Below are 18,711 nucleotides of genomic sequence, written 5' to 3' on the forward strand. Positions count from 1 at the left end.
ATCTCTGTGTTAAACCTGTGTGAATAAAACAAAACACGACTCCGGGTATGTTTTTGGTGAGGAAACAATATTCTAATGTAGATCAGATAATATGGGCTGTTTAAACTTGTCTATATCCATGGAGCCATCCACCTGGCCATGTAACAGGTCAGCAGGTGAGAGGTAAGCATGCATGTTTTTCAAGGTATGTCTGAAACAAGGTAAACACATATTACTAAAAAATAGGTATGTGTAATTATATATTGTGGAACATTCCAGACAAATCAATAACACCTCCAAGGAGACAAGCAAGTTTTGTTATCTGCAGTCGCAATCTCTACCGGAGATTTTGCAGTGCACCTTAATCCAGTTATCTTTTTGATTGCGGTGCCAACATTAGATAATATTATCAAATAACAATAAAGATAAAATCATAAGCTCTAATAAGTTCAGTGTGCCCATATGAAGATCACTGACTCAATGTTTGCCTGTTGGATTACCACTTTGAAATATCACAGGACCTGCAAACAAAACCACACTGGCCACAAGATTTTGACGCATTCTTTTATTACATAACACTTTGACAATCATATTCATGAAACAACGAGTCCTGGTTTAATTTAACAAAACTAAATATATAATCAAAGTTTATACAGTCTTCTTTCCGTCTTTGTTCAGTTTGTTTTGCATGTACTTCATCGAGGCAAGGCCAACAAAAAGGGAAGAAATCGCAAGAACCAGGAAAAACACAGATGCCCACCAAATTTGACTTTCTCCAAAAATGTCTACAGTGTTCTCTCTATTTATCTCGTATTCCTGGTAGAACGCCTCCAGCTGGCAAAGAGTGGTAAGTGACAGCAATACATGGAAGAGCTGGTGTCCGTGTCCGAAGAAATCAAATTTTCCTGGAAAGAAGTATTCAGGAATCGGACAGGAGAAGAAGACAGCAGAGCTGAAGAAAAACAAGATCTGAAGGGCGTGGAAGTTCAGAGATGGTTCCTCTTCCCAGGATCCAGTTAGCAAACGGTGCACAACAGGGCTGATTCCCAAAAAGTACGCTAGGCTAGATGGGATCAGCTGGCAAATTTTACGTTCCATCGGATACGGTTTGTGATACCTGGATTTCGCAATGCAGCAACCAAGACATGACATCAATCCCAAAAACGCCGTCCCAGGGAGAAAATACTGTCCGAAAATGCTAGCTCTCCACTCGGGCGCCGACGTGTAGAAGTAATGTCCTAGTGCGCAGCCATACTGGTAAACTGCAACTCCTATATAGTCCATGAAGAAGACACAGTAATGAGCTCGTTCGGAGTGCGATTGAAACATGTGAGCCACTGAGCTACAAGAGTAACAAATCAGGACGGAGGCAATGAACAGGCAAAGAGGTAGCACCGAAATGTCCAAAGGGTTCCCCAGGGCCCCAAAATGGCTCCACCAGCGAAGCAGCAGGATGGGCACAGCCAGCAGGTGACTCCACACATTGAGGGTTTCATTGTGTTTTTGGAAGAGGCTAAAGAGGTAGCAGTACCAGTTTTGGTGGAGGGGGCGGTACCCGGTGAGAATGTAGGGCTCTCGGAAAAGCAAAGGGACCTGGGATGCGCTCACGGTGGGCTTAAGAGAGGGTAAGGAGGAGGGGAGGCACTGGACGAGATTTGGGATGCGGCCGAACTGTTTGACGCTGACGGTTAGCGTGGTCAGGCGCTGTAGCACGAAGGCTGACATGGTGAGGAAGAGCCACAGGAGGGCGCCAAGGCAACCTACAACAAGAAATGGACACAGTCAGTTGGATGTACAGTAGTATTGTCACAATATTGATACTTGAGATTTCAAACTGGAGATCTAGGCCAAGGAAAAAAAATGATATTTTGCAGTGACCTCATGCTGGGGGTGTCCTACATATATGTGTATTTTGGCGGAATGTTCAGAGGTCACCATGGAGACACAATGCACACAGTAGCAAACACTGGCAAACAAGTTTTAAGATCATCTGAGAACTCAAGAAAAAAACTAAATGGATTTAAACAGCACATTTTCAGGAGGCTGTGATCAGTACAAGTGTTCATCGTCCTGTGCAGCTCACCTATAGTATTTTCATCAAAGTTGGTTCTGTCTGGCAAGATTGTGTTAAACTTTAATCTTTAGCAATTTTAACAAGCCTCGAATAAAGTGCTGACAGTAAGCATCACACGCACAGGGAGTGTAGATGACATCAGCCGCAAAGTATCAATAAAATGGATTTTTCAACACAAAATACTAACAGGCTCTTTTCCATGTTAGAATAATTATGATAGTTATGAAGGTCCTGTTTGTGTGTGTGTGTGTTCTTTTGTTTTGTTTTTTTGCCAAGCTCAAATTAATATCTAGATTTAATACTAGTTTTAGCATCAGTTAATATTTGGGCACGATACTTTTGAGAACCCTATTAAGATATGTATTTTGTTTTGTAATCAATTAGACAATGTTGGGAAAAATATCACAAAATATTTCATTAAACTGTGTACTGCATTGGCAAATACAGCAATTTAATATAATAATAGTAATAGTTGTGGTATTTTCTCTCTCAGTATATAACACTGAGAAATTTTTTATTGTTTTATTATCTTCCTCTGACAGGCTCATCCATGTAGCAGTGTTTGCATTAAGAACACACCCAGTTAATCTTAAACACTGTCAGGCAACCTTTACTTCACCAACAATAATACTACAACTGTATTGCCACGCCACTGCTCTGTCTGGAATGTTCCACAGTATGACATTAGCTCTTGTATTTATTCAATTAAAGGTGGTCTTATGACTCAAAAACAGCTAGAAAAACAGGCATTCTGACTGATATGTGCCCACAGATCTGACCTGTAACTTGGTCTGGTTTGGTGTCCATGAAGATAAAGGTTTAATGTTATACTGTGAAACATTCCAAACAAAGCAATTACATCTCAGAGAAGAAAAGTATTTGACGGACACTCTACCAATACACCTTAAAGAGTAGTTTTACTTCAACTTGAAACTACTACAGAAAAGACAAGTATAATGACACTGTTTGCATTCCCACCTAACTGGAATAGCTAAGTATATGAGACAAAACAAGTTAATTATATAAACTTGAATCTACATGGACCATGCATTCCTCCCCAGACAAGTCACCCACGCTAGACGCACATGCAGAAAGAATGCAGTGGAACTTGTATAAAACAAAACAGGCCTCTCTCTCCATGGATGCGAGCTTCGGGTGTGTTGACAACCAGATATTGAGAAAGTAGCACCCAAATGTTGTAGTTAAGATGCACTGTGTAACTTTTCTGGTGTTTGCCATCTGCTTTTCTCATGGAGGTGGTATTGATTTGCCTGGAATGTTCCACAGTATGACATTAAACAGCTCTTATATTTATTCAATTACAGGTGATTTTATAGCTCAAAAATACCTAGAAAAACATGCATTCTGACTGTGAGTAGGATTTTCTCTCCAGACAAAGCAATAGCATCTCCATGGAGGAAAACATTTGACATGGATCCTCCACTAGAAATGTTTCACAATGCACCCTTAAATCTGCACTATGTAACTTTTCTGGTGTCTTCCATCTGCTTTTCTCATGGAGACTGCATTGCTTTGGTTGGAATTTTCCACAGTATGGCATTAAGCTTGTCTATTTTGCATTTGTTCAATTGTAAATGTTTAATTAATTCATTCATTGTTATTAATTGTGTAGATGTTTTATTACTTAAAAATACCTTGGAAAACATTTAAATTTTCTTTTTATCAGTGTCACCTCCCACATATCTTACCTAGAACTTGCCTGGGTGGAGTTACCTGCTTGTCTCGTAGATACACTTAATGCTAGGTTAATACTGTGGACTATTGCAGAAAGGCTACATAGGGCTCCGTAATAGTTGTAAATTGTAAGTATAATTCCACAAATGAGATTACTCATGTCTAAGAGATAGGAATGATCAGAATAATGACTCACTGGATATAGTTTGGGCTGGATTTGACAAAAAACATGTGCAAATTCTTCCAATCTCAAAGTTACTTCAAAATAATATTCAAGCAAAAGTATAAAGTGTGAAAAAACTATAAAAATCTGCTTGACTGTGTGTGTAACTGAGTCATTAGTTTCTGTGTTGACAACTATAGAAAGCACATGGAGCTGTAGGGAACCCTCCACGGGATTGCTACCCAGGAGGGTGTGTCTCCAAAGACAGTCTGAGACACCACCTCACATCCTTCGGAGCTGGATGTTGTTTTACTGTTTCACTCTTTGAAGCCCAAAAGCCAGGCCCTTATTGCACAACGTGTACAGCCTGAGTCACAGTTTGAAGAGTAAACACAGACGCAGCTCAAGTTGAATTAAGCATGAATACAAGTTGAAGGATAACTAAAGTCAAAACATCTATATCTGGATACAAAATGAGTAATTTAGGCGAGAACACTGAGATAGCATTTACAAAACTTGTCTCTATGATGTTTTATCATACAATAATTGCAAAAAGAAACCTTCTAATTTTAGTAATTTAATTAAAATAGTATTAGCATTCACAACACTGGACAAGACTGAAACCCAACATACAATTAAATAAAACAGATAATCTAGCCTTTGAGTAGACAGACTATTCGTCAAACTAACTCGAGTCAAAACAAAACGCATGCTATAAACATTATGTAACAGGCATCCACGGGCTAATAAAGTTGATTTGTGTTATTCAAAATAATTAGGCAGATACAAAAGTGCACTGTTCCTTTAAGATTAAGACAGGACTTCAGCATTTTGCTTTTATAAGGAGCCTGCATGCAGAAGGTCAATACAAGATTTCATTAAATAGCCTCAAACTGTCTCAAATTAACCCTTCGCTTTGTTTTTAACGTCCAATCACAAGTGTTAACCGCTTCACTCCTTAGTTCTTACCTGTTTATGTGGCTGTGGCCCCTCTGGGAAGAGATCTTTCTCAGAAATCGGAAGTCCACTGGCGCTCGGAGGATTACGGTGAAGTCCCACACGCTTCACTTGCGCCACTTTATATTTGGGAGAAGAAAAAGGGGAGAGGAGAGCAGCCACATCCTCGCACCGGGGCTACCTGCAGAACTGGAAGTGAATGGGCGGAGTCCAGGTGCTTGGTCACGCCCCACAAACTCTGTTATTCTAATATCATGTACAGTAGTGGACTAAAGTCAGACGACAGCGCTTTCAGGTTTTAGTGAGGTAGTTTCTTTTCATTCACTTGTCTCTATATGTCAATATTAGTTTATATAAATAAAGAATCAGTAGCCTATGACCTACAGAAACAGAGCATATTAACCATTGCAAACTTTTAAATGAATCAAGAACATAGGCGCTACAGAAATCCACTGACTTTGTCTCCATCTGCTGGTCATTATAGTTCATCTAATAAGGACATCAAATCATTTCCCAATTACTAGCCGATCATTATTAAATTAAGTATGCCTATAGCGAAAACATTTAAAATAAAAATAAACTGCATTGTGTAGCCTACAAAAACTTCAACATTTTATTTATTAACGTTTAGGGACATTGAGAAAACTGTTTTGTCTCCATCTTGTGGAAATTGGTATGCATGATCAAGTCTAACAGGAATTTGGGATTTTCAGGACTCCCAAAGTAAAACACTACTGTAATAGTGCATGTCATTTCATAGTGAGTGAAGTGTCGTAATAGTCCATTTAACTGCATGCACTATTAATACATTTTGGATTTTGGGTCACCCGGGCAGCCTATTTTGCTGCATGACAACTGCAAAGTGTATGTTAAGGGGTGTTGTAAAAGGCTAACCTGTCCCGTCTCTATGTTTTAAAGGCCCTTAATTACACAAAATGGACTCTTTTGAGCTTTAAGCCATGTTGGAATGCTGTTTCCTCCTCAAAAACATACCTGGAGCTGTGTTTGAGTAATCCTTTGTTATTAGCCTTGCCTTGTGATATCATGAAGCTTTTTTCCAGTTAAAAAATACCTTTTAACTTTAGCTCAGTAGAAACGGGAAATTCCAGGGGTGAAATTATACAAACGATTCTTGTGAAAGTGTATGGAATTTTTAAAAAGTGTTTTCAGTTTGAGAGAACAAAATAAAGGATTTGTGTGCTAAACATATGTGAATGAAACAAACAACTCCAGGTCTGTTTGTGATGAAGAAACATAACATAACATATACTGGAAAATGGCGTAATATAGACCCTTTAATTCAACATTATTATTATCATTCTGCTTTTGGCCTACGTTCGTTTCGATAGAGGGGCAATGAGCGAGGAGAGGGCGAGAGAAAAATAGGAGAATAGAAAGAATAGAGATGAGGGGAGCAGAAGGAGGAAGAGAGAAGGGGGGGCTTCTTCCTTCTTGTGCCATTTTCGCGGCATTTGTTGCAGAAGGCGGGTTCAGTCAGTCCATCTCGCCCTCCTATTGGCTAAAAGCACCTTTACGCAGACGTTCAGTAAAACAACACGTGCCCGGCTCAACCAATCCCGAGTTACGTTTTAGCGGGAGCCGGTACGTCGTGGCGCGAAATCTCTTCAGTTGTCTGTAGAGGCTGAAGCAGGTCAGACAGCAGCTCGAATATTTGTTACTTTATAATCATTTGGAATTGAAAAAACTAATTTAAAACCATGGCCACCGACGTGCTGGACGACAGGGAGATGAGGGAGGCCCAGCGGGACTATTTGGACTTTCTGGATGACGACGTAAGGTTTTAAAATGACTTCAAAATCTCAGAATAAAGGAAGCCATGCGGTCTACATAAGTTATGAGTATTACGTAGCTACCGTATTTCTTGTTTTTAGGTGTTTAGTTGTGATTTTGATCCATAAGTTGTAGAAAATGTTAAATTGTACTAGTTCAGATCATGAGTGTGCCTTACCGATGTATTACAATTAAGCTTATGCATATTGTTTCGTTTTGTAATCTGCAGCAAGACCAGGGTGTCTACCAAAGCAAAGTGCGGGACATGATCAGTGAGAACAAAGCTCGGCTGATTGTGAATGTGAACGACCTGAGGAGAAAAAATGAGGGCAGAGCAGCGAAGTAAGTGTATTTTACTGAAGAAATAACTTGTCTGACTGTGTGGACCAATGAGAATCCATGTTGAGTTCTTATGAGTTTGTCAGACATGTTTGATTGCAAATCCCAGATTATTAAATTTTCTATTGATCTTTAGTTTCTAATGTCCATATTCTTGAAAAAATATGAATGGTAATATTATTAATTAAATAACATGAATGGAAACTAGTTGTTTTGTTATAACCTGTTGCAGTATATTGTATATTGTCCATTCAAGTGAAAGCTGAAGTGCTGTTATGCTATTGTGTCTACCAAATGTCCAGTTGACAGATGGTATGGTTTTGTTTTAAAATTTTATAGAGAAAAAGATCATAAAACTGTACGATAAACACTGAAATTACACATTTTGTAAACACAAAATTGTGGTAAAAACGATAAAAGCCTGATTTTTCATTGATATAAACACAAAAAAAGACAATAAATAAAATAAATGTATTCTCATTTACAATCTACTAAGTTAATTAACAAGTATTAACAAAACATTTATTTTTCCTAATATAACCATGTAATTGTATCTCTTTGCTTGTCTTTAGGCTGATGAACAATGCATTTGAGGAGCTGTTGGCGTTCCAGCGCGCTCTGAAGGACCTGGTGGCCTCAGTTGATGCCACTTATGCCAAACAGCATGAGGAGTTCTTCGTGGGGCTGGAGGGTAGCTTTGGTGCCAAACACGTGAGCCCCCGCACCCTCACATCCCGCCTGCTTGGGAGCATGGTGTGTGTGGAGGGCATTGTCACCAAATGTGAGTGCAATGATAGGTTTGATAATAAACCTAATTAATCCAAGTAGTGAGAGGACTGTGCAGTATAGTCTTCAGTCTCAGCATTTCATATTTAAATTACATCTACTCGTGGGTTTCAGAATTATGTTGCCATAGAGATGAACAATTTTTAACAAAATGTGTTTTCAGTCAAAGTTTAATTTTGGAATACTGACTGTAGATGTGGTGTTGTAGGTTCTCTGGTGCGTCCCAAAGTGGTGCGCAGCGTCCATTACTGTCCCGCCACCAAGAAGACCCTGGAACGGAAATACACAGACCTGACTTCACTGGACGCCTTCCCATCCAGCGCCGTCTACCCCACAAAGGTAAAGGAAGGATACGATGGACATAAGCTACTCCTCTTTTTGCCCCCCAAGATTTCTGCTTGCTTGTGTCAAAATAATGAAAGCCAAATATCTTCAATGGAGCCCAACAGTTTCCAGGTTACCAGTTAAAGTTTTCTGTAAACATTTCAAAAATGACTTCTTGTTCTTGAGACTCAATACTCAATCAACTTCATGGACTAATCTAACTGTCATTAAGATTTTGTATCTTGTTTTTTCTTTTTACCTAGGGGCCAAATAATAATAATCGGTCTGCAATAAAGAATAAATAATACAAAAATAAAAGGCACAAGGTGACTTAATGGTCACTAGCCAAGCTAGTGACCATTAAGTTGAAATATATCGTAGGAGATAGGATATAGTTGGTTGAAATTAAGACCACCCAACTATGGAAAGGTTAGTGTAATTTTCATTTTCTGCATAACTTTTTGTCTCATGTTTGTTTATTCTCCACAGGATGAGGAGAACAACCCCCTGGAGACAGAGTTTGGCCTCTCCATTTACAAAGACCACCAGACCATCACGGTTCAGGAGATGCCAGAAAAGGCTCCTGCTGGACAGCTGCCCCGCTCTGTGGACATCATACTGGACAACGACCTGGTAGACCTGGTCAAACCCGGGGACCGTGTGCAGGTGGTGGGCACCTACCGCTGTCTGCCTGGCAAAAAGGGGGGCTTCACCTCAGGGACCTTTAGGTGAGAATACTGAGGTGTAGGTTAAACCGTCTTCATTTGACTTCAAGAGTGGCAATGTTTTGTATAAATTTTCATTACCTTGGTTTGGCTTTACATGATAATTTGCAAAAAGAAGAACTGGTAGACTGGTTTAAAAAAGTATTTAAATTTTTAAAGTTTTACTTTAAAATTATATAATTAAATAAAATACAATTTTATGATTTTGCTCTTTGATGATTGTCCTAATACTTATGTGTAAATCCACTCTTTCCTCAGGACCATCATGATCGCGTGTCATGTCAAACAGATGAGTAAAGAAGTCTCTCCATCCTTCTCTGCCGATGATGTGGCCAAGATCAGGAAGTTCAGTCAGACACGCTCCATTGTAAGTAAAATATGATATAAATAAAATTAAGATTTAAAAACTGGAGCAGTTATCCACTTCCACCTAATGCCATTTTGTCAATGTTCTAGGACCCATTTGACCAGCTTGCGCGCTCCCTGGCCCCTAGTATCCACGGACATGAGTACATAAAGAAGGCCATCCTGTGCATGCTGCTGGGAGGAGTGGAGAAGGTCCTGGAGAACGGGTCTCGCCTCAGAGGAGACATCAATGTCCTGCTCATCGGTACGAAACAAGAGTTAACACTGAACCAAGTGACTGTCGAGATTGTTTTTATGTTGATAATAGGATAAACATACAGGTTCTCTCAATCCTTCCTTTTAGGACTATAAAGGTAATTCAGATTAATCAGTAATTACTTAAAGAAAATAATAATTTCTAGTGCATTTTGGGTGCTGCTGCTCACTGTGCTAATTACCCATTTTAATAGTACATTTTTATTGCTGTATGGTGACCTTAAATGTTAAAGGTGCCCAAAATAAGTATGATTTGAAGATGCCAAGACTAATCTTGAGTTTTTAGTCCATATACAGGTTGATAACTATTAACATTAAATTTGCCTTTCCAGGGGATCCGTCAGTTGCAAAGTCCCAGTTGCTGCGTTACGTGCTGCACACAGCGCCCAGAGCCATCCCCACAACTGGCCGCGGGTCCTCCGGTGTAGGTCTCACTGCTGCAGTTACCACCGACCAGGAGACTGGTAAATACATTTGTGATAAAGGTGAAGGCTGCTATAGAAGTGTGTCTGACATAACCAATTTAACTGCTCTAACTTCAACTCCTTAACAATTAATGCCCCTCCAATTACGTTCTTTATTCTAATCTGACCCATATACCTATAAATGTTTATACTGAGAGTCCACACACTAGAACTAGAACTAAGCCTGGTGTATATACTAAATGTATATCTATCGCAGATTTTGTGAATTGAAGGTGCATTGCGTAACTTTTCTGGTGAAGGGTCCCCTGCTTGTCTCCATGGAAATGTTATTGCTTTATCTAGAATGTCTAGAATGTGAGATCAGAACTATCTCAAGAGACAACTATAGGCTACTTTATTGTGGAGAGGCAGCCCAATTTGCAGAGAAAATTGTCTTTTTGAGCAATAGACACCCATAATGGATAGGTGCTAGATGGGCATGTTTAAAGTCATAACATGGAACATTCCAGGCAAAGCACTAAAATCTCCACAGAGACAAGCAGGTGATGGAACCGCCACCAGAAGTTGCACGATGACTATGGGATTGTACTATGATAATAACAAATCTAAAATCCCCCTCTTCTCACAGGTGAGCGGCGTCTGGAGGCAGGAGCCATGGTTCTGGCTGACCGCGGCGTCGTGTGCATTGATGAGTTTGACAAAATGTCTGACATGGACCGCACGGCCATTCATGAAGTGATGGAGCAAGGCAGGGTCACCATTGCCAAAGCTGGGATTCACGCCAGACTCAATGCTCGCTGCTCTGTGCTGGCTGCTGCTAACCCGGTCTATGGCAGGGTAAGAAATTTAAGGTGCACAAATGTAACTTTTTGGCTGGGGGTCCATCTCCTCTTTTCTATGGATATGATGGGCATTCTGACTGAGCGGGGTTGCCTCTCCACACATCTAAATTGTAACTTGGTCTGGTTTGGTCTCCATGAAGGTAGAAAGGTTTAATATGACACTGTGAAACATTCCAGACAAAGTGATAACATCTCCATGGAGAAAAGCATTTGACGGACCCTCCACCAGTTGCACAGTGCACATTTAAAGTCCACCTGCATTCTTAAAGGAACCAGAGAAACAGCAATCAAGAAGCACATGGTTCTCATCCAACAATATGCCTTGTCTTTACAGGCCAACCAGCTATATTTTCCAATGTTCCCCACATAAAAATAAATGCTACCATCTGGATATTTTTGTGATAATTCTGAAGTAGAATGTGGTATACTAAATGATTTAAAATTGTTTATGCCCATGTGTGCAGTATGATCAGTATAAGACTCCCATGGAGAACATCGGGCTGCAGGATTCTCTTCTGTCTCGTTTCGACCTCCTCTTCATCATGTTGGACCAGATGGACCCGGAGCAGGACCGCGAGATCTCGGACCACGTCCTGAGAATGCACCGCTACAGGGACCCCCGTGAACAGGAGGGAGCAGGTACTATAGAATTAAAGGGGCTGATGGTCTATTGATATGCTAGTAGAAAAACTGAGATATTAGTAAAGCGTTACAAGAATGAGTAGTTTACAGTCTAAAAAACGCATAGCAAAAATCTAAGGTATACTGTCTAAAGCAGACTTGAACTTATTCATGCATTTGTCTTCAGTAGGTTAGACTACTGTAACAGGCTACTCATTGGCCTTTCCAAACAAGCTGTGAGACAGCTGTGGTACATCCGGAACGCTGCTGCTCAGGTCCTGACACAAACCAGGAAGTACGAGCACAAGTACATCTCTGGCATGTTGCTGCCATATGAACCATCTTGCCCTCTGGGTACCAACAAGAGGCAGGTCCCTGAGCTCCTCAGAGTCGGGACTAAACTGGAGTCAGCATTTCAGTTTTATGCAGCTAAAACCAAAACAGCCTTCCTGAAGATGTGAGACAGGCCTCTACTTTAAATCCAGGCTCAAAATGGTTCCGTTTAGCTGTGCAGAATGAAAATCTTTCAGTCATCTGCACTTTTCTCATTTAATGTCTCTTTTTTTAATTTTATAATTTATGTTTTGATTTGTTTGTATTTCTTATTCTTAGTATGCATTTATTACTTTGTGTGAATTGTGCTATAGAAATAAGCTTACCTGTTTTAGGCCCGTGAACGTTGACTTATATCATGTTTCTTTTGTGTGTGCAGCCATGGCTTTGGGCGGGACTGTGGACGTCCTGGCCACAGACGACCCTGATGCAGCTGCACAAGAGCAGGAGGAGCTTCAGGTTTATGAGAAACACAACAACCTGCTGCACGGAGTCAAGAGAAAGAAGTGAGTTTATTCTACAACCACAAAGTTTAAAGTAACAACGATGGTTCACAAAAAGGATGAACTAAAAGATGAATACAAAACCTTCCTCGCTGTTGCCAGATATTTTGCACCACAACAACTTCAGGAATATGTCTCCCTGCCCCTCACTGATGAGTTATACCTGTCATTGTAGCAAGTATTGCAAAATTTAACCAATACCAATGAGATTTGTACAAAAATGCATTGTAACTCAGGCAAAAGAAAATTCGATTGTTAACAAGCCAAAAGTTTTTGACTCTCCTACAACTTCTACAACTTACAATGAAACTAGTGCTTTAAATTTAACCTTGGGGGCAATATCTTTGTTCCATGCTAGCTTGAATTAATCTTTAAAAAAATAAATGTAACGATAACCCTTGACCCTTTAAGAAAACTAGGTATAATTTACCAGTACTATATGAACCACATCTAAACCAGGTCTAATTGCTGTGTCTCAGGGAAAAGATCGTGAGTAAGGAGTTCATGAGGAAGTACATCTGCATCGCTAAAGCTGTGACGCCGGTGCTGACAGAGGAGGCTGCCAATCACATCGCAGAAGAGTACTCCCGCCTAAGGTCCCAGGACCAGCTGGGCACGGACATCGCCAGGGTGAGGGGACCAGGGACAAATGGAAAATAAACACTCAAAACATGTTAGACTTTGAAGATGGCTTTGCACATTAAACATCACTCAGTACAGTTAAATTGCATTGTGTAAATGGGCTGATTTTAATTTACCAACAAGCTACTTCCTATCATGGTCTTTAAAATAATTAGTTGCAGTCCTAATTTGGTTGGTGAGTTGGCATGTATTTTAGAATCTTGGAGTCATCCAGTTAACAGTAACTTGTATATACTATATACTGTTATTATTCTTAGTTATTCAAATAATCAATACAGTACTGGTATTGGATATTGCAGCAATACATCTTTATGGAACTGATATCTGTTCCAAGGTATCTGTTTGGTTGATATCCTTTGGTCTATAAATAGGTGTAAAAAAACAAACAAAGGCGCAAAACACCTCTTAATTTTGAACGTATTCATTTTTTCCAAAGCTGTTCTGCTGTTAGTTCACATGATAAATACATTTTAACAGCAAAACACATTTTGGATAATTGTTTACAATACATCATTTGTTTAAAGGCAATAAATACGATCAGTCTCGGCCCCAGTATCAGTTGATATTGATTATTGGCAGATATGTAAAGCCATAGTATAGACTTTGGTTGGAACAGAAAAGGCTGGACCATTGCATCCCTAAACATTTCTAAATTGTTTTTTCAGACCTCCCCAGTGACTGCTCGAACCCTGGAGACTCTGATCCGATTGTCCACGGCTCACGCTAAAGCCCGAATGAGCAAAGCCATTGAGCTGGAGGACTCAGAGGTTGCTGTGGAGCTTGTGCAGTATGCTTACTTCAAAAAGGTACAAACCACTAATTAGGAAAGTAACAATACACAACACAGTGTTATCAAGAGTATTTAACTCCTTAATTGCATTTTTATCCACATTCTTCAATTTCTACATTAAAATATTTACAATACATCATAGAAGTAAGACTCTGAAATGTGATTTATTTGGTCTAGGTTCTGGAGAAAGAAAAGAAACGCTCCAGAAAAGAGCATGACTCAGGCTCAGAGGAAGAGGAGGAAGATGAGACGGGGACCCAACGCTCACAGAAGACACAGAGGAAGAGGTAATACTTTTAATACTTCTGCTTGTGTAAATTAACATTAATATTTAAGCTTGAAATTGGGTGAATTACATTTTTTCTCCTTTCCACTTCTCTCCTGCAGGGTGCGCCGTGGCTCTCAAGGCAGTGAGCCCTACAGCCCCTATGACTTCACAGAAAATCAGGATGTCCCTGAGAGTAAGCATCACCGCTAATAGATATTTTGTTTCAGCCTTTTTCATTTTTTTTTTTTTTTTTTTAATATGAAAAAGATCGCACATAGGTTTGCTTGTTATGTTTTTATGTCATAAGTAGTTTCTTGGCTGTTCCTCTTCATTTTGTTTTGAATATTTACATTGTTCTGTTATTTTGTAGTTCAGGCCCGGAGCCCTAAACCCCCCAAAGCAAAAGGACAACAGGAGGAGCCTATGGATGCCACTGCAGAGGGAGAGGAACTATCAGCAGACAGGTATGTGTCTTTATCAAGTTAATTTATTTAAGTTATATTATTCTCTTGATCAGAGATTCTGAAATGCAGTTTTTGTTCAATTCTGTTGTGAACTTTTAATGGTGATCCTTCATTGTCTTACTCAGTGTTGTGTTCTGATTTGTGCATGTTTGAGTAATGTTGAATTGTCTTGCATTTGAGGCCATAGATCTCAGAAAATGTTTTTCACCAACTCAGCCCACTTCTGAGCTTGGTGTTGTCGTGCAAAAAGTCAGACTTGTATATAGGGGCATTTTACATTTATATGAAACTGTATTAATGAATTAATCATTGCATTTATATAGCGCCTTTCAAGATACCCAAAGCGCTATACAATTCATTATTCATTCCCTCCACACTTGGTGGTGATAAGCTACTACTGTAGCGACAGTTGCCCTGAGGCAGACTGATGGAAGCGAGGCTGCCAATCTGCGCCATCAGCCCCTCCAACCACCACCATCACTCACTCAGACACTACTTTCATACTAGGCAATGTGGGTAAGTGTCTAGCCTAAGGACACGATGACTTTGAGTTTTTACCACTGGCCCCCCACTGTGGCACCTGGAATTCACAGTGGTGTCCCTTCCAAGTACTAACCAGGCCCGGCCCTGCTTAGCTTCTGAGATCAGACGGGATCAGGCTTTGACAAGCCGGTATGACCAACAAATATGTCAATCAGTGTATTTTTAACATTATTTGGATCTTGTCTTTTTAGGCTGAAAGAGTTCAAGTCGTCACTGTTCTCAGTGTTCCAATCCGCACATGCTCAGTCCATCAACATGAAGGAGCTGAAGACAGACCTAAACAAAGGGCGAGAGAAGAGCTTCAGTGACACTGAGATCCGCATGGCCCTCACACGAATGCAAGATGACAACCAGGTCATGATGGCTGATGACATCATCTTCCTCATCTAGAACTTTTACTACAAAAATCAAAGCCAAATTGAAAATGTGCTGCTGCTTTCGGTCCCACTCAGTTTAGAGGTATTAAAGCTCCACTATGTAACATCTCCTTAGTGGACTCATAGTATGGTTTTCAACTTGTCTAACATGTATTTGTTCCGTTTTAATGCTTAAACTTGCCTTTTAAAAGCATGCATTCTGTGAGCTTGGTCACCTCTTCACAGACCTGACCTGTAAATATCTGGTGGCGTCTCCTACTTTTCTCTGTGGAGATGAGTGCCATACTGTGTAACATCCTAGGCAAAGCACCTCCATGGAGAAGATATGCCCATCTTCTCCATGGAGACAAGCGGGTGACGGGCCTGCCACCAGAAGATTTACACAGTGCCCTTTTAAGGCAGGGTTCCATAAGTAGGTGAGATATTGGACTTTGTTAATCTCCACATTTCCAACTGATATAACCTTTGATTTTATTTAATTTGAGAACACAGATGGCTTACAAAACTGGGGTTGACTTAAATATGAAACATAAAACTTTTACAACATGTTTTCAAAGACGAAATAGTCCCTGAGAGAAAAATGTGTTCTTAATTTGCCTCAGTCTTTCAGCAATACTGAGACGACCTGTTCCGGCAGTAGTCAATTTCCGTATATCACTTGGAAATCCCCCTCCAGAAATACAACAACATTCCTGCACAGGAGTCTACTGTCCGTGACATGGCCACTGCCCTGCACAAACTCCCCCTCTCTCCTTTGTGGTGAAACAAAAAACTGAAGAAGCTGTTGGGTTTTTTGAAAAATCTGGTTTGTTCCTTTTTGCCTGGAGCCAGTAATTTCAATATGGACTGAAAGAACATTGATATGATACTCCCAACTTTCAACAGTATGCAGTTTGATATGCACAGCACTGTGTAATTTCAAAGTACTTGGGTTTGGGGTGCTAATATGCTAAAAATGTAAAATTAGTCTAAATGCACATTTTACCAGTTGCTTTGTGCTCCCTCCACATCAGAGCAAAGAAAATTAGCAATTTTTATAGTTTGTAATGACATAAATACTGTGTCTGGTTTTGTACATAAACATGTTTTGAATTGTTGTGTATTGAAAAAAATAAATGATTTGTTATTTGTACAGATTTTTCAAACCATAGCTAATTGTAGAGCGGAGCTTGGCCAATATCTCATGCCAAATATTTAACAGAGTTGATTTAAGGCAGATGTGAAGGTGGATTTGTTATTCAAACAAAACTGAAATCTGTTTTGAAATGAAGATGTAAAATGTGTTAGAAGATTGTGTTAAGAAATGTTTTATTTGTATTATAAATATTTGGTCTGGAGTCTATGGGGTGAAGCCTAATACTATGTGACCAGAGTGAAACAAGGGCTACAAGGTGATCATTAGAAACTTTGTTGTTTTAAAATTGATTGTGGACAATTATTTGGCTCTTTTGTAAACGTTAGCAAAGGCAAACGCCAGCCAAATATGGAGAGTATGTTTACAACTAACACTGCCATCTAGAGGTCAAATTTAAGTACAGTGTTTGCAATTGTCTGGTTCATTGGTGGTGGTGCATCCAGTATCAAACTTGTAGCGTAAAAAGAACAGTTTTCTTTGGTAAATGTAAGTTACAAGATTTCATCACTGTTCTGAGGGCAGACACATGCTCATTATTTTAAACTATAGACCAGTGCTTTAGTTTTGAACTCTGTAGACCTTGTGCAATTTTGTAAACTAAAAACAAAGTGAAACAATGTGCTTTCACTTGAGAAATTTGGTTTAGCCTCAAAATGTCAATGGTTTCAGCAAATATAAAAACAAACAAAAAACATGTATGGTTGGAAAAAATGCATTTTAAGGTATGTTACGGCAATTATACCCTTTTGGGTAGCACTGATTTTAGTTGAAGTAAAATCATTATTTTTAGGATTTACATTCATGCATGAGATTTACATTCTTATACAATGGAACATATAACATAAGTGAAATCATAATAGAAATGAAAATGACTACAACAAAAAATTTGCCCAAAAAAAAACGGGAAGAAGAAAACTTATTTAATTCTAGTTTAGTTCAACTTCAGATTTATGACGTACTTAACCACAGATGCTACTATTTTTGTCAAAGTAAAATGCAAATGAAAGACAAACTATTTTTATTTTATTTGTTTATTTTTAAAAATATTATTTCTTCATCAAAAACATACCTGAAGTTGTGTTTTGTTATATTCACACATATTTAACACACAAACCTTGCATATTTAGGCTGAGTTCTTCTCTCAAACTGAAAACACTGTTCCACCTTGTGATGTCATGTGCTATGAGTGCTCCAATTTCTTTTTTTTTTTTTTTTTTTCTTCCTGGAATTGCCCAACTGTACTGAACAAAAGATAAAAGGTAGCTATTTACATGAAAACTACCCCTTCATGACATCACAATGTGGAAGAGCATTTTGATTTTTGGAGATGTAGTTAGATTAATAAAGGATTGCAAAAACAAAACACAACTCCCGGTAAGTTTTTGAAGAAGTAACAACATTAAAGCTCACTGGAGTCAATTTGGTGTAATATAAGACTTTTGTACCCTGGAAATTCAAAATGGTAGCTAAATGATGTTTAGCAATTAGCACTGATGTGAGTTCATGATTAAAATGTATTATAGTTTTATATTTCACTTTTCAGTCCTTTCCACTCATGCATTTGAACTATTCTGATGACATGTCATTTTTATGTCTCTTGCATTTAGCATAAACGAGAGCCCTTTAGCCCACCTACAGTTCCATCAGTGTAACAGTCAACTCTAACCCAGCGATTGCAGACTTTCAGTACACCCACATCTGACTCATTTACTGGATTTTCTCACCTGTTTCTTATTTGACACTCTTTTCAGAGATGATTGATTATAGGCCAAATTATATGTAGCCTGTATTGTCATTTCCTTATGGTTTTTGTTTGTATGATTTATATGGAATAGGCATAATGCATGCTTTACGTTCAAACAAAAAGATAAATCAACTATTTCTACTACGCAACCACTGTCCCATGGTAAATGTATATGTACCAGTCTGCAGCCTATTTTCAGAATATTTTTGCGTAAAAAAACCCAACAACAAATATGAGTAAATCGTATATCAATATTTAAAGCTGCACTGTGTAACTGGTTTCTGGTTGAGGGTCTGCACACCTCCAAGGAGATATTATTGCTTCATTCGAAATGTTCAACAGTATGGCATTGAACTTGTCTCCATGTACACAACTAATAACCAGGCCAAGTTTTAGGTCAGATCTGTGGAGAGGCTTACTTTAAGAATGCATGTTTTTTTTAAGCAAATAAACACAAAATATACAAGTTTATTGTCATACAGTGGAACATTCCAAGCAATGCAGTATCTCCAGGAGACGAGTAGGTGGTGGTTTAGAAAAGTTACACAAACCACCTTTAATTATAAACTA

The 18,711-nt window shown here is 39.1% G+C and overlaps 2 protein-coding genes across 2 annotated transcripts; one reads left to right on the top strand and one right to left on the bottom strand.

The window, feature by feature from the left end:
- Positions 1–539: 539 nt before the first annotated feature.
- paqr8 (progestin and adipoQ receptor family member VIII) lies at positions 540–5,017 on the bottom strand. The gene is made up of 2 exons (XM_020918521.2): positions 4,881–5,017; positions 540–1,739 (listed from the first exon to the last, which is right to left on the bottom strand). The coding sequence occupies exon 2, from the start codon at positions 1,702–1,704 to the stop codon at positions 628–630; it is 1,077 nt and encodes a 358-aa protein (XP_020774180.1). The 5' UTR covers positions 1,705–1,739; positions 4,881–5,017; the 3' UTR covers positions 540–627.
- A 1,470-nt stretch (positions 5,018–6,487) lies between these two features.
- On the top strand, positions 6,488–16,794 carry mcm3 (minichromosome maintenance complex component 3). The gene is made up of 17 exons (XM_055149624.1): positions 6,488–6,661; positions 6,889–7,001; positions 7,571–7,779; positions 7,993–8,123; positions 8,598–8,836; positions 9,092–9,200; positions 9,290–9,443; positions 9,787–9,918; positions 10,508–10,716; positions 11,186–11,360; positions 12,055–12,181; positions 12,658–12,808; positions 13,486–13,626; positions 13,788–13,897; positions 13,998–14,071; positions 14,249–14,342; positions 15,077–16,794. Exons 1-17 carry the CDS (start codon positions 6,587–6,589, stop codon positions 15,273–15,275), a joined length of 2,442 nt encoding a protein of 813 aa, XP_055005599.1. The 5' UTR covers positions 6,488–6,586; the 3' UTR covers positions 15,276–16,794.
- Positions 16,795–18,711: the final 1,917 nt, after the last annotated feature.

The sequence above is a fragment of the Boleophthalmus pectinirostris genome, unplaced genomic scaffold, assembly GCF_026225935.1.
Source record: "Boleophthalmus pectinirostris isolate CB_2022bp ecotype Guang Dong unplaced genomic scaffold, ASM2622593v1 HiC_scaffold_13, whole genome shotgun sequence".
Taxonomy (NCBI): Eukaryota; Metazoa; Chordata; class Actinopteri; order Gobiiformes; family Gobiidae; genus Boleophthalmus; species Boleophthalmus pectinirostris.

What these genes read in the sequence shown, in the direction of transcription:
- paqr8 (XM_020918521.2), bottom strand. Translation starts at nt 1,704, where the DNA reads ATGTCAGCCTTCGTGCTACAGCGCCTGACCACGCTAACCGTCAGCGTC.
- mcm3 (XM_055149624.1), top strand. Translation starts at nt 6,587, where the DNA reads ATGGCCACCGACGTGCTGGACGACAGGGAGATGAGGGAGGCCCAGCGG. An exon ending in TCAGTCAGACACGCTCCATT is followed by an intron (nt 9,201 to 9,289) that starts GTAAGTAAAATA and finishes TCAATGTTCTAG; the next exon opens with GACCCATTTGACCAGCTTGC. An exon ending in AAATCAGGATGTCCCTGAGA is followed by an intron (nt 14,072 to 14,248) that starts GTAAGCATCACC and finishes GTTATTTTGTAG; the next exon opens with TTCAGGCCCGGAGCCCTAAA.